Source organism: Gekko japonicus, unplaced genomic scaffold, assembly GCF_001447785.1.
Source record: "Gekko japonicus isolate JY-2015 unplaced genomic scaffold, Gekko_japonicus_V1.1 scaffold20, whole genome shotgun sequence".
In the NCBI taxonomy this organism is placed as follows: domain Eukaryota; kingdom Metazoa; phylum Chordata; class Lepidosauria; order Squamata; family Gekkonidae; genus Gekko; species Gekko japonicus.
This window is the reverse complement of record NW_015169172.1, coordinates 2,768,844-2,785,426: the sequence shown is the minus strand read 5'-3', so window position 1 is coordinate 2,785,426 and position 16,583 is coordinate 2,768,844. Positions and strand designations below refer to the sequence as shown.

The following is a 16,583-nucleotide window of genomic DNA, read 5'->3' as shown; positions in this document are numbered from 1 at the left end:
CCATGTCCTTTTTGAAGTAAGGCCTCCAGAACTGCACAAAATACTCCAGGTGTTGCCTGACCAAAGCAGTTTACAGCAGGACTATGACATCTTGTGATTTGGATGTTATGCCTCCTTTGATACACCCCAAGATTGCATTAGCCTTTTTTTGTCACTGCATCACACTGGCTGCTCATATCTAACTTTTGGTCCACCCTTACCCCAAGATCTTGTTCACACACACTGCTACTCAGAAGTGTATCCCCCACCCCATCCAGAATGCGTTTTCCTCATTTTTGTTACCCAGATGTAGAACTCAGCACTTATCCTTGTTAAATTGCATCTTGTTCACATCCGCCCATTTTTCCAGCATGTTCAGATCTTGTTGAATTCTATTTCTATCTTCTGGTGTGTTCGCTGCTGCTCCCAATTTAGTGTTATCTGCAAATTTAACGAGTAGTCCCTCCACACCCTCATTCAGATCATTTAGAAAAATATTGAAAAGTACCGGGCCCAGAACCGAGCTCTTTGGCACCCCACTGGACATCTCCCTCCATTCAGATGAAATGCCGTTGACAACTGCTCTCTGAGTGTGGTTCTCCAACCAGTTCCCTATCCACCTAACTATCCTGGAGTCTAGTCCACAGTCCTCTAGTTTACCCATCAGAACATCATGGGGAACCCTGTCAAATGCTTTACTGAAATCCAGGTAAACAACATCAACAGCATTCCCTCAATCCAGTAAGCTTGTCACTTGATCAAAGAAAGAAATGAGGTTCATCTGGCAGGACCTGTTGGGGACAAATGTGTGCTGACTTCTCCAGATCACCAAGTTGTCCTTTAGATGCTCACAGATTGATCCCTTTAAAATCTGCTCCAGTATTTTTCCTGGGACAGAGGGCAGACTGACTGGCCTGTAGTCCTCCCTTTTTTTGAAAACTGGGATAACATCTGCCCTCCTCCAGTCTTGTGGCATGTCTCCCATCCTCCAAGAGGGCTGGAAGATAATGGACAAAGGCTCTCCAAGCTCTCTATAAAGTTCTTTGAGCGCTCTTGGATGCATACCATCTGGCCCTGGGAATTCGTACTTATTCAGTGCTGCCAGGTGCTTCTCAACTGCCTCTCTGTCCATGTCAACCAACAGCCCAGATGCTGTGAGTTGCCTATTACCATTTCTAGATGAGCCTGTTAAGAACACAAGAGAAGCCAATGTTGGATCAGGACAATGGCCCATCCAGTCCAACACTCTGTCACACAGTGGTCAAAAATACCAGGTGCCATCAGGAGGGGGGAAAAAGGTGCCATCAGGAGGTCCACCAGTGGGGCCAGGACACTAGAAGCCCTCCCACTGTTGCCCCCCCCAAAGTATCAAGAATACAGAACATGTTCTCTTCTTCAAGGAAAAAAACTGAGGCAAAATAGGTATTGAGCCTTCCTGCTTTCTCTCTGTCCTCTGTCAGAGTTTCTCCATTTTCACCCAGTGGCAACCAGTGGGAGATTAGGGGGAGATAGGGGGAGGTGGGTATTTACTACTGGGGGAGCGATCTTTATTGCTGCATGATGATGTCACTTCCACCCTGACCCCGAAGCGTGGCATTACACCAGGGCAGTGCCCCAGCACTCACCCAGAAACTTCATACAGTTTGGGGCTAAGTGCTAGAGGAACATAGTGTGATGCCAGCACTTCCGAGTTGTGCCAGAAGTGACATCACTACAAGGTGATGAAGATTGCCACCCCCCCCTTTTACCAGCCTGCTTCTGCCTGCTGTCCACATTAGCATCAACAGGCATCATCAACAATTACCAGGAGTTTCCTTGCCATTAGCAGGCAAGTGTCATGCCTGCATGTTCCCTCTTTTAGGAGAAAGCCCAGATTTAAAAAGCAATGGCATTAGCTGTGCAGTCACCCATCAGCTGCTTGCAAGTCACATTCAATAAAGTGGAGGCCTTTTTAACCCCCCTCTGGCTGTGTTTTCCGGCTGTCTACGCAAATGTCAGATTTTAGAATTGGCATTATTTTAATCCTGCTCATGTTTAAAGTTTGATTAGTCGTTAAGAAAAATGTATGTGTTCCTACATTGCCCTTCCAGTTTTCCACAGGAGAATGATTGCCACTTCCCAGTATTCACTTTAACTTTAATAGAAGGCATGGTTTAACAAAGCTGTAGCTAATTAGTTGCTGGGGATTTTTCCCCCTGTTTTATGTACCAGAATTTTTAAAATTTTGTTATTGAAATCAGAGCTTTTGTGACTATTTGTATTTCTTGTTCTAATAATATACTCAGTCCCAGGCTTGCCTTTGTTTAGAATGACAGAACTGGAATCTCTTGGCATGAGTGCATGAACTGTTTTGAACCAGTGCAATTAATTTAATATGGTATTGTAGCACTCTTTATGTACAGTACAAGGAAGGGCTAACTGGAGTCCACTTGTCAGAATAAGTTGAACCAATAAGCATAGTGTAGGTGGAGCAACTGCTGTGTGGGCTGAACAAATAATTCTGAATGAAGACTCTGAAATGGAGCATGCTGCATTTCAGTGAGCTTTTTTTCTCTGGGTTTTGTAATAGGCATAGAAACTGTGCACTTTTGATTAGTCAGGAAGACACCGATTTCTGTTGATCAGGTATTTTAAGCATAAGGTTATATGGGAAAGGACTTGATCGGGAGCCCTGATGAATTTTTCATGAGGAGGGATATGCAGCTGAATGAATTCAGTGAGTGTCACCATGTAGCTTGCAGACAAACCACATCCACAAGGAGGCTACTGACACAGAAAGCACTTTGGCGCATTTTCAGAGGGAAAGCAAGGACTGATAAAGCTCTTTCTGACAGGATTGACTTATCTGTTCTTCGATTATGCTGCTGTTCTTTTAGGCAGCTTTTCATCCAGACCTAATCTTGATGAATGACCACACAGAGTTTGTTAATTTATCAGCATTTGACTCTGCAGCAATGTCTTCGGGCTGTGCTATTGTTGTGATTTTTGAATGAGAAAGCTAACATAACATCCAAGCTATGACAGCAAAAGATTCTTCCAAGGAACTCACTGCTCCGGATTCAGAGATTTACATAAAGACTTTCAAAGAACAAATGCATTTAGAACTTGAGCTTCCCCGAGTCCCAGGGAACAGACCCACCTCTCCGAAAATTTCCCCCCGCAGTTCTCCAAGGAACTCTCCATGCTTTTTCAGAAAGTTGCTGGTGAATAAAAGCATCCGTCAACGTCGGCGTTTCACAGTGGCACATACATGGTAAGATAGATGACCTTGGTATTAATATGTTTTCAAAAGGATGTGTGCAGCTTTGTTTTGGGTTTTTTTTTACACTTTATAGGACAGAAAACATGATCTATTCATAATACCTCCTCAGTAATCAAATAGTGCTTATTTATGTAATTTTGCTGTTTCAGGGGAAATTGAGTTATTGCCTTAGAAAATATTGTTGTTTTTTAAGATTACTTCCCAAAGAGTGAGCTTTTTATTTTAAAATCAACACTAATATGAAGATGAAGCAGGAAATGATTGGTTTGGGAAACTTGCACTCAAATATAAACAATGGTGATTTGCTAGAATTTTGACATGACTGCCTTTTGAATGTGGGGCAAAATATGCCTCTCACAAAGGGACTTGAAGAAAAAATCCAGCTAGCAGCTAGATTCCTTAAACTAGCTATTTTTGGTCTGTCAGCCATTTGTGTTGTTACAGCTGATTTTGGTCTAAAGTTGACTGTCGCTGCAAATAAACTGGAAATTACTATGTTAATTCAGGTGAATCAAGTAATAAAGGGTTAGTCAAAGAAACAGGCTTTGATTGAATTAGTTTTACTGTGATTTTTCTCTACATGAACTCAGTATGTTTTTCATGGGTATATTTCCCAGTCCAGCATTTTTAGATGGCAACATATATTATATTCTCAAATATTTTGTAACTTGATTCTTTTGAAAAGTGTTTCCTATCCTTACAGCATACATTTGTTGACTTCTAACATTATAAGCTAGGGAGGTATGAACAGTGAGAGATGAGAGGGAATTGTATATAGATATAGAGTGGGTGCTCTGCTACTACTGAAATTGCCATTTATTTATTTATTTTTGCTTCTTTCACAGGGATATGCCCTTTTAAACCCATTGACTTCAATGTACTTGAAAGGGTGTAACTCATCATATGATTGCACTTTTGGTTTCCCATCTATTTACAGTGTAGTAGATTTCATTTAAAATATTTAGGTAGAAAAACCTCAATGTGGCACTAAAATAAGAACTTTGCAAAAATGAGCTTTCACTTTCTGTCTCAGTGTTATTTATCTCTAGTGAATGAGCAGCCATGCAGTTTATTTAAATCTGTTTGACCAATAAAATAACATGGGGAGGTGAAAAACTGTTGCCATATGACCAAATATTAAAGCCAGTATATCAGTTAAGGATTGTATTCTGATAGTCTAATATGCATTTCAGATAGCTTTTCGTAACATATTATCTTGAGATGTGTCCTTCAGTGTGTAGATTAACTAGCCCAGTATGAAATATGTCTTAAAATTTATTGCATCTTGTGATTAGAAGTTTACTACATGTTTATTTCACTCTCCTAAAATCTTTGTCAGGTGTTTTCCAGCTCTGCAGTGAGCTATGGTTAATTTCTTCTGTCACCGGGTATGGATAAAGACATTAAACAGTACACATGGTTTATTGGAAGAAGCAGGAGACAGCGGTCACGAAAATAACCCAACATATATATTTGTGCTGATATACTTAATTGCAATATTTATGTAAATATAGATAGAATTAGGACAGCAAAGTTACCCATTTGTTTTCTGTTCATACTGTCCAAAAAGGCCAGGGTGATTGACCATTTCAATTCAGATGAGAAATAAATGCAGTAAACTTTTTATTAATGGTTTCCTATTTATTAGAGGAAACCAAACATGTTAAAAAATGGTAAACACATTCGTAATGGCAGTTTGAGGACTACCTAGATGTTCTTACTTTTGATTCAGCTATATGCTCAGACTATTTTATTTTAGGAAGCACTGTAGACTTCATGGGGTTTACCTATGTGAATAAGGATATCTTCAACAAGGAGGATACTATTAACTTAGAATAGTGTGCATTTGACCCCCTGGCTCTAGTAACCAGTGTGTTGTCTGGGACCCATGAAGCTACTTCTGTTCCTTTTCGTATATGGAGCTGCAGCCCCATGAGTGCAAAAATCCCCCAAGACCCTGCTTTGAGGTGCTCTTCCTGTCCTCTGGTGGAGACTCCATTGTGTCATGGAACCATCCATCGTTTGATACAGACAGGAAAAACTGGGATCAATGCAGTTTGGTTCTCTGTGATGCTCTTTAATTGATGTACCATGTTTAGTATATACATATTTAATATACAACCATGGCTTGGTATATGCATAGGCTTTTGAATATCTGTCCCTTGAATTCATTGGATTGAACCTAATAAATAAACAATGGGGGTTACTTCTCTTATTTTTAGAAAATTGCAGTTTTGGATAAAACAACAGAGAACAGTATTGTTCTTTTGGCCTCCCTATGTTTTCCCCCACAGTTTAATTTATATTTTCATGATACAATTTGTAGAAAAAAATTGTTTACAAAGAACGGGTTGAGGACAGCCAGATATCCCTCAGGCCAGGGACCACCAGCAGGTTTTTATCAGCCAAGCATAATGCTGGGGGGGGGGGGGTTGTATAACAGGAGAGGCAGTCCCAAGGGTTGACTAGTGAATCATACTGAGTCCTTTTCAGAAGCATGTACCCATGATCAGAAAAATGGTTTTGTCTTTCATTTTAGATGGCCCTGATTAGCTTGCCTTAACTAAGTAATTAGTATGCCACTGTGTTCTGTAACCATTTGTATTATTTCCAAGCCTAGTGACTTCTGAAGTCACATGTCTACAAATTAGATCACATTGCCTTGCCAGACCAATCAGAACAAAATGCAGGAAGATTGTGGCTTATAAACTACTTAGATGTATGCTGTAGGGTTCTGTTAGAAACATAAGAGTTCAGATTTTGTTCAATGAAGGTTTTGCCTTCATAGCAGCAAAGTCTGTAGCTTCAGGGAAAACAATCTGATGTATTTTACTAAGTACCAAGCTCCCCTTACCCGTTGAAGAACAATCCATCTTGTCCTTAGTAAGGGTTACCAGTAGCCACAAGAAAACTTAGTTATCTACAGTTGTCTCGGATCTAACACAACAAGAATGAAGGTTGAAAGAATCTACCTACATTTACTCCTCATTGAATAAGATCTGAATTTGCCTTTGTTGGAGAAAAGCATTACTCTTTTTTAAAAGTTCTCTGTGGCTGCGATCACACACACTAAATAAGCCATTTCAATCCACTTTCAATGCACTTTCCAACTGGATTTTGCCAGTTCACACAGGCCCATCCTGCATCTAGCATTTGCTATTTTGCCAAGCCCATGTTGGAACAGAAATGCCTCTCTACATTGCATGCCACTTTCTTTGATTGTCGGATTTTATGGTAGCCTGCACACTGCATGCTGATTTTACTTCCTTTGATCTCTCAGTTTTATAGTACTCTCTGCATAGATTTATGGCCATTTTATGGTCATTCAGGGGTGACTCTGCAGTCAGTATGGTGTTGGCCCAGGGTATTTGAATGTGGTTTTGAGCCACATCTTTTTCTGTTCCAGTGTGGGTTTGGTAAAACAACGGAGCGAATGCTAGATGCAGTAAAATCCAGTTGGAAAGTGCATTGAAAGTGGTTTGAAAGTGGATTATTTAGTGTGTATGATTGCAGCCTATGTGTGCCAAATCTATTAAATGACACAGTTGCTGATAATAACTGCACAGGACTCACAGAAGACTTGTATCACTTTTTATTGCCTTGTTTATTTTTGAAATCTAGAGAGTTACATGCCATCCTGTAGAAATATATATCAGTTGGGTTGTGGTTTGATAAGGAGGTATGTAAATACCTGCATTGCATATCTGTTAATACTGTTAACACTGGCTACATTGTTGGCCACAGCTCTGAGCCTACTTTTGGATGTGGAAATACACTTGTGTAGGACCTCTATGCTGAAGATGTCTATGCTCTTCTTAGAAGTCCCTTGATTAATGCTTTGTACCTATTGTTTTCTGCATTTATTTCCAGGTTTGCTGCTATAATAATGATTCTCTTTGCTTCCTTTGCTCTGTCTTAAAAACTCTGTGACAAAGGTGGTATACAGATTGCAATTTTCTGAAGCTGAATGAGCTAGCCCAAACCCCCAATTGGTAGCAATAACTGAGAAACTATGGCCCTGTTCTCACGAGGGGTTTTGGGTCAGGAGTGGGCCGGATCGGGGGCGCAGCAAACGGGCGCGATCCCACCGCAACATCTGGGAAGTGTTGCGGGCCCGTTCCGGATCCGGCCCTTCCCCCGACAGCACCGCAGCAAACATGAACCACCTACCTAGGTGGTTCATCCGGTAGGTCCGCATCACGGCTAGCCGTGGGATCGCCAGCCCCTGGCTGAGCTGTGCATGCTCACACATGCGCAGTTCGGCAGCCTCCCCCTCCCACTCATCTCTTCCTCCCCAGCATCTGATCGTGCCGGGAAGCAATGGCGCGCAGCTCATGGGATCCGTGGGATCCCGCCCGCAGCGTCTCTATTTCGGTGCGGCTCTAATTGGCCGCACTTTGACTGGTGTTTTCCCTGCCGTGTGGCAGGGACCTATAATGTGTGGGCTGAGTAGCATTTCATTAACCTGTTTAATCCATTTTTGTAATTCAGGCGGCTTCCCTTGGTCTCATAGAAGTCAGTATAGTGGTGAAATCGACTGGACAAGATGTGGGTTATCTAAAGCAGTATGCCCCCCCCCCCACTATAACATCTGATGAAGTGTGCTTGCACATGAAAGCTTATACCATGAATAAAACATTTTTGGTCTTAAAGGTGCCACTGGACTCAAAGTTTGTTCTATAACATTTACAGATACACATGTTACATTTCATATAGAAAACTGACAGCAGTGAGATCAAGGGCCTTCTCTTAGTTGTTTTCTCTTAGTATTTTTTTTTTTACAGTAAGTTTCCAAGAGGCCCTAAATTGGTTTCCTTGACAGAATACTGTTTTAGAAAGAACATTTATATAAATTAATAAAGAATGAATCCTCACCATTGTGTGTTGGACCAGTCAACTTTGTAGTGATGCTGCTAGTGCAGATTGAATGTGATTTGATTCTATAATACTTTGAGCAAAACCTGTTTTGTCAGACCAAGGCAGAGTAGTAAAAACATGAATGTATATAGTATAGACAATGATAGCACTATAATACCAACTCCAGCTCTTTAAAAAGCTTATATACATAGCCTTGGAGGGACAGCTTTGAGATTCATGGCTTATTTGCATTTTTTAAAAAAGGCAACAACAGACTATTCATAATCTAATTAATGCAACCTTTGTTCAAAACTTCTTGTGTTTTGTTCTGCAGAGCAGTGGTTGAAGCCAGATTACCAATAGCCTTTATCTTTTGTATTCCTTTTGTTAGTTGCCTTCACCTGGATGGCCCCAGCTAGCCCGATCTCATCAGATTTCAGAAGCTATACAGGGTTACCCTGTATACCCTGGTTAGTACTTGGATGGGAGACTCCCAAGGAGGTCGAAGGATGTTACACTGAGGTTGGCAATGGTTAACTACCTCCAAATGTCTCTTGTCTTGAAAACCACAGTTGGCTGTGACTAGATAGCACTTTCTACTATCTGCGTGTTAGTTATTAATGCAGGATTTCAGCAATTGCTTTGTCTAATAAAAGGAATTGTCTCTCTTCTAATAAAAGATCAGGGAGAGGGGGCTTCCAGTTTTGGTGTTCGCCATGGCGGTTGCTTCTCCCGATTCTCAGGGAGAGGACTGCCAGAGCCCGCGGTAAGGAGGGGGTGTGATTGTCTGTGCCACCCCGGAGCCTCTTCCTCTGGCTACCCTGCCGGCAAAGGGGGGCTTTCTCAATGCCCCGAAGGTCACATCATGGAGCCTCCGAATGGGAATTAGAAGCGCACACCGGAGCAAGCGTTTGGTGGCTGAGCAATTTGCAAAGAAAAGTGGATCCAGTGTTGAAATGTGAGTTGGAGTTTAAGCAAGAATCACCAAAAAATTAAGCGGAAACCCACCCTTTAAAAGTGAGGGGGGGGACTCTCCCTCGGTAAGAAAAAAAACCCCTAAGCGAACTTTGTGTTTAAGTAAAAGGGGTGGGTGGACCATTGAAGCAAGAGAGACTGAAAATAAAAGCAGTTAAGAGCTTACCAAGCTGAGCTGGGAGAACCAGAGACTGTGATAACTTGGAGAATGTGTAAACACTCCGCCCACGAGAAAGGATGAGAAAGACAAACAAGTAAACCCAAAATTTCTTGCCGGAACTGCTGGTCCAGCAAGTCCTGCCCCTAGACAGGACACGACTATGGAGTTACAAATGATGCTGATGGAAGCATTGCGACCCCTGCTGGAACAAGTGACAGCACTGCACAGCAAATTCAATGCACAGCAATTGCAATTGACTGAAATAGCCAAAAAACAGATAAAACTGAAGTAAAAGAAGGGGATACCAACACTAAAAAGCTTAAAAAACAACTACAGGTGATGGGGAAAAATAGATCAATGGAGGCGTCTCAACTTTTACAGTTACAAATGGAGAGAGCAAGCTATAAAGATTTCAAGGTGTTCCTGGAGAAAAATCTGAGAATCTGAAACAGACTATGTGTGATGCAGGACCTATGGCACATTTTACAAAGCGAAATAGATATGATCTACAGATCATATCCAGAATTTACAAGAAAAAATAATCTGCCTGGGGAAGTGATTATAAGATTCTCTAGAAGACAAGTGAGAGATCAAATTCTCAAAGCGAAAAATGGATCTACCTTGAAGATCAAAGACAAAGAAATAAAAGTATTACAGGACATCCCATTTGAAATAAGAAGGAAGAGGAGGAAGTACAGAGACTTAGTGATAATTTTACAAAAGAAAAACATCCCCTACAGATGGTTAGTACCCGAAGGTACAATCTTCAAATTTATGGATAGGAAAGAAAAATTTGACTCTGTTGAAAAGGCACGAGAACTTCTGCATCCACATAGTCATCCATCAGGAGAGGTTGAGGCTGAGAAAGAGGGCAGCATCAAAGGCAGTGAAGAAGAAGGAGAAGCGGCAACTTCAGACGAGGACTCAGACTCTAAATTAGGGGCAGCTGCCCTGAAGATAAGCTATCAGTTGAGAAAGCCAAAGTATAAAAAATAAGATGTTATTATACTCTGAAAGCTCTTAAAACGTATTGTTTTAAGTCTTATATTGCTTTTTAGAAGTCAGAAATAGAGGTGTTTAAAGTCATATTATTAGTATAAATTGAATGTCAGATGACCACATTCAATTAATTTGAACTGACTTATGTGCTATAAGCTAAATTTGCTACGCAGTTTGTATGACCACCATCTCTTGGGTTTTTAGTGGGTTTTCTTTACTTTCCCCCATAGTATGTCGTTCCCTGCCCTGATTTTCGTTGTAGTTGTTATAGTTTGTAGTTTATAGAAAATGCAAATTTTAAAAATCCCCTATAGGGGGCAAAAAAAAAGATCAGGGAGAGGTAGTCAGTGTTCCCTCTAAACTGAGTTAGTGTGAGTTAGCTCACAGTTTTTCAGCCTCCAGCTCACACATTTGTGTCTTCGCTCAGGAAGGGATGGTTCCAGAGCAAACTGATTTATGCAGTAGCCAAATCGCTCGCTCACAACTTTAATGCCAATAGCTCATAAAGTAGAATTTTTGCTCACAAGACTCCACAGCTTAGAGGGAACGTTGGAGGTAGTGTAGAGGTAGTGTAGTGGTTAAAGTCTCAGACTAGGACTGGAAAGATCCAGGTTCAAATCTTTACTCTGCCATGAACCTTACTGGTTGATCTTGGGCCAGCCATGCATGTATTCTAAGCCTAACCTGCTTTACAGGACTGTTGTGAGAATAAAATGGAGGATGATATAACCATGTGTGCCGCCCTGAACTCCTTGAATGAAGGCCTGGATAAAAATGTAATAGGTATAAAATGTCCCAATCTATTGTTAACTTGATTCTAATTGCTACTTTTGTCTTCTGACACCTAGACAACCAGTCCTGAACTTGTGCTGTCAGAGTTAACTCCATAGAATTAAGTGCTAAATGTGCTCAGGATTTAGTTATGGCGAATTTCTTTCTTTTTTGGGGGGTTTAAGTTTTTATTGTTTAAAAAGAAAGTTATACATAACTACGTTTCATCAACTTTGGTTACTTTACATGTCAGAGTCATTCTTCTCCGAATGTTTAAGTTACAAATTGGTGGTATTACATTTCTATTACATTTCTATCTGTTCTTCTACCCACTTATACACACTATCCCATCTCTTTTTATGTACCTTCTCGTTCTTATTTTGTAGCTTTAAACTTAAGTCATCCATTCTGGCTAGTTCTAGTATTTTATTTAGCAGATCTTCCCTTGTAGGTAATCCTTCTGTCTTCCACTGTCGAGCTATTAACAGTCTGGCTGCCGTTATAACATAGCTAATTATGTATGCATCCTGCTTGCTATATTCTTTCGGGATCATATTTAACAGATATATTTCCGGTTTTAGTGCCACATTTTTGCCCAGACTTTCTTGGAGCACTTCCCTCACCATTCTCCAGAATCTTTGTGTCTTACTACATTCCCACCACATATGATAGAAGGTCCCCTTACACACTTTGCATTTCCAGCACTTATTTGAATACCCCTTATAGGATTTGGCTAACTTATCAGGCGCCCAGTGCCATCTGTGAAACATCTTATACACATTTTCTTTGTATGCTATCGCTTTCATATATTTAACAGATTTCCACATGCTTGCCCACTTTTCTTCACCTATTTCCCCTACATCCAAGTGATCATTACAGATTTAACATCTTCGTCCTGCTCGAAATCATTTAATAATAAATTATACAATTTCTGGACTAATTTATCATTTGAGGACAGCCATATTTTGTCTAATTCATTGTTTTGATCCTCAAAACCTCTTATCATATCTTTCTTGAATCTGTCTCGTAATGTTATCTGCTCCCACCATGACAAATTATTTTCCTGTCTCAGTTTTTCTTCTGTTTTTAGCACATTATTTTTGTTTAATAGTGTTTGGTAGCTTTCTCTTAGATTCGATGTTATTATTGATGGTTTAATAAAGGCTTCCAATGGGGCAACCTATCTTGGGGTTTTCCTGTACCAGATTCCTTTAATTTTAGCCCATATTTTGTTTAGAGACCCTCTTAATGTGTGTCTGCCAAAATTTGAGTGGATCTTATCTTTCCCATACCATACATAAGCGTGCCATCCCATACTGAGATCGTGTCCTTCTAACGCTAGGAGTCTTGTATTTTCAAGACTTACCCATTCCTTTATCCATACTAGGGCAGCCGCTTGATAGTAAATGTACCAGTTGGGAACACTCATTCCTCCTCTCTCTTTTCTATCTTGGAGCACCTTCTATTTTATTCTAGATTTCTTATGCTGCCATATAAATTGTCTAGTAATTTTGTTTAGATCTTCAAAAAAGTTTTGTTTTTTTAACACTGGTATACTTTGTGCTAAATACAGAAATCTAGGTAGTACATTCATCTTGACCAACGCTATTCTACCCATGAAAGATAATGGGATAACATTCCATTTCTGCAAATCCAATCTAATCTCCTTCAATAGCTTCGTGTAATTTCCCTCAACCAAAGAATTGCATTTATTTGTCATGTTAATTCCTAAATATTTTACTTTTTTAACTATTTCCATCTTGGACGACTCTTGAATTTTTTCTGTCGTGCTTGGGAAACAATTCTTTACTATGATTTTAGATTTTTTATAATTAATTTTTAGTCCCGCAACCTGGCCATAATTTCATCTATAGAGTCTTTGGGATTCCCTATTATAAACACCAGGTCGTCAGCAAATGCCTGCAACTTAAATTCCTCTCCTTTCACCTTCAAGCCCTCTATTTGCTTATTTCTTCTTACGTCCTCATTAAGTGATTCTATTGCATAAACAAAAAGTAACAGTGACAACGGACAACCCTGCCTGGTTCCTTTCTGGATCTCTAACGTTTCCGTCACATCTCCATTTATTATTACTTTTGCATATTGTTGTTTGTATATAGCTCTAACTGTGTTGTAGAATTCTTGACAAAGGTCCGCAGCATCTAATAAAGTCCCACGACAATCCCACAACAGATTGTCGAACGCTTTTTCCGCGTCCAAAAACGTTAACATTAGCTCTTTCTCCAGATGTTCTTCGTAGTATTCTAGAACATCCATAATTATCCTCATAATGGCGAATTTCTTGTTGATGAAACAGATCTTGTTGACCATAATGCAGGATGTTGAAAAGGGGTGTAGAAAATTATCATTCTGTACTGTTTGCTATGTGTTTGGGGTTGGTGCCTCTGCTCCTGCACTTACTGCCATGTTTGGAGGAGTCCCCATGCCAGGTGCAGCAAGAGGAGCCTTACAGGAACAGGGGCTGGTGGCAACACGGCATCCCTCCAACTTCCCACAGAACCCAAGACAGCTGGGGAATCCAAGTACACCACAGCAATGGACTGGCCTCAAGAGCCAGTGGCAGCAAGGCTGCTGAAGAAGGTGGTAAGGATGAATGTGGCTTGTCAGCAGCTGAGCTTGCTGGAGGCCACCAGCCAAGGGAGCAGCCCCACATAAGCTTGCCAGGTCTCTTCAAGATGCCAGCAGGGGGATGGGGAGAATGCCCTCATCATACTGATATCACCAAAAATGATATTGCTTGTCAACATAAGTGATGTCAGCATATTGGGGTTTTTTGAACAAAACTCTATGATAAAATCACCCTTAAAACCATAGAGTTTTGCTGAAAAAACAGTGTCACCCCTCGATGTCACTGACATGCCTAGGTCAATTCTGGGTGACATCGGCATGTCACCTGATACTGCTGTTGGGGAGGGATTTCCCCTGCCAGCCAGTTGGCCAGCAGTGAACAGAAGCCCACCCTGGAGGGTGCTACAGCCCCAGACTCTGTGTCCGTGCTTAAGGAAATGGACCCCCATCTATGACAATTATACAAATGAGAAAGTATAAACAAAGATATGCATGAAAAGGGGAGTTAACCAAATTCTTGGATGCCTATCTGAATGGATAGTAGTCATGACAGTTAAATGCTTGTTGAAATCCAGAGGCAATATGCTACTAAATAGCATTTGTTTGGGAATCAATAGTGGGGAAGGGCTATAGCCTTCATGCCCTGCCTGCCGGTTCCCACATAACATTTGACTGGTCATTGTGGGAAATAGGATATTGGATGGTATTGTCTTGTTGGTCTGAACCAACAGAACTATTCTTATAGTCTCTGAATATAAGAAGAACCCTACTGTATCAAAGCAATAGTCCGATAGTTCCTTCTATCCAAAAGCCTCTGGGAAGTACACAAGAAAGGCGTGAAGGCAACAGGCATCTCACCTTTTGTTTTTCTTCAACATTCTGTATTCTGCCGCATGGATGTTCCACAGGTATCACCCCTTTGGCTTAAGACCTCTGGTCAATGAAGCTAATAAATGAAAGAAAGGTATCACCCCATTAGGCTGTGGTCACACAGTCATTTTGATCAGGTTTCACTGCTGTTCCCTCTCGCATTTTAAGTTGCTGATCAGATGCCTGCATCTGTCTCCCACACCGAAGTGGGTTCACTTGCACAGTCCTCCTGGATCGCTAGCGAGTTTTCCTACACCTGGAAAATCAAGTACTTTATGGATATTTGTGCTTTGAATCCATGATTTCGCCGATCTGGACAGCCATTTCTTGCAATGATCCCGATTAAGTCATCTGAATGTCCTTCTTACAATGTTTTTTTTTTTACAAGCTTCCATCGTTGTGTGCATGAGCAATCCTGCACTGAATAAATTCAATGTATAAATGTTCAAGCGCACATATAGACTCCAGCATTCAGTTGTATGTCGCTGGTTAATTTTGTTTGCTGTTGGGGGGGAAACCTGCAAGAACAAGGGAGTACAGCGAATCCCAGTGGGAGCGGTGATTCAGCTATGTGTATATGCGAATGTGCGAAGCCAATTTTTTTTAAAAAAACAAACAAGCCGTGCCGCCCAAGCACAGCTATCTGTATGGTGCCCGGAGCCTCATTGTGTGATGCAAGCAGTTCAGGGAGGGATGTATGGTCATCCCAACCCCCCCCCCAAAATATCCCCGATCAAATCTATAGTGGGAACAAATCGGGATAAGCTTGCCGTGTGTCCACAGCCTTAGTTGACAAATCTGTCCTCAAATTGTCTACTGGTTCATTGATTTAGTTGTGAATCTTTTGGTTTTTTCATATTATCATAGTAGATGTTGCTGTTTAACTTCAAATACTGATGTATAATTTCCTCAATGGTAGTGACAGAACTTCAGTTTTAAAAAGAAAGGAAGAGAATCATATTGAAAAGTAGGTGAAGAATGTTCAGTGATGAGTAGAATGCGATGCTGCTTGTTATGAAGAGATCTTCAGTGCTTTTTCATTCAAGTGTCTCAGAGTGCTGTTATAACAATCATTTCCTAAATTTCCAAATAAATACTATTAAAGTGCTGTTCATCTGTTTAAATCTTGACAACCAATATTAGATGTAAATTTTTCTTTAACCAGTATTAAATGTAACCTGAATTACTGGACCATTGAGATCAGTCTCAATGCTTTTTAATATAGTACTATAGTATATAGTATTTGGGGACAAGGTACAGGTTGATCAAAAAACTTTTACCAATTCAAGGCAAGATTAGGAAAAGATTGCATTTGAAGGGCTATGATGAAAATTCCAACATATACAGCTGAGCTGACCACTTTGTACTCTGCTTTCTCAGGTTGCTTGTTGACTGTCATTTCAGTGGCATTTTCTAGCTGGGATTATCTGTGCTTTGATTTGCTATGTACCTTTGTGTCTTCAGAAAAGAATATCAGTTTATCATGGGGAAATTAGATCTCTCTAAAGCAGGAACTTCCAAATAACAGATGCTAACTAATCAAATGTGCTGTTTTTACTACTGAATGAGAAGTAATTTTGCATTCATAGGCATTTTTTCTCCTGTATTAAAATTGATATTTATTTATTAATTTATTTACATTGCATGACCCCTAATGGGTCTCAGAGCGGTTTACAATGTGCTGCTACTGGTATAGTCGCAGTAGTTAACCTACCTAGGGCCACAGATTTTTTAGGGGGGGGGGGGACTTCCCTACTGACACCCTTGTTGGCGGCGCGTTCTCTCTTCTTTCCGGCGGGGTATGCTGGCGTCCTCGGCTGACCGGCACTACCTCAGGCGGCTCGATGTTTTTCCTTTGTGTGCGACTGCCCTCCAGCTGCAGCTTCCGGCTTGCGTCCTTCCGGCTCCTGCTGTACTGTACCGTCCTGCGCTCACACCACCGTGGCTCCACCTTCGTCAGGTCCGGTCAGGAACTCCACTGCCACCACCATTGTTGTTGTCGCTACCGTCTCCGTCGCCGCTGCCAACACTCCTGGCCCGGAACCAGGAGGTGGGTGCCCCCTGCCGCCTAGGGCAGGTACCCATTTATCTTATATAAGATTTAAAGGTTAACAGATAAGA

The 16,583-nt window shown here is 41.0% G+C and overlaps 1 protein-coding gene across 3 annotated transcripts in view; it reads left to right on the top strand.

Annotated features, from left to right (window-relative positions):
* PDE4B (phosphodiesterase 4B) overlaps window positions 1-16,583 on the top strand; it is a 405,335-nt gene that overhangs the window by 70,229 nt on the left and 318,523 nt on the right. Inside the window, exon 1 of one of the 3 annotated variants that reach the window (XM_015415811.1) lies at window positions 2,997-3,232. The exons of the other annotated variants lie outside the window; for them this stretch is intronic. Coding sequence (XP_015271297.1) covers window positions 2,997-3,232 — 236 coding nt within the window. Of the gene's footprint in view, window positions 1-2,996; window positions 3,233-16,583 lie in introns of those variants that run through there. 3 annotated transcript variants of the gene reach the window in all.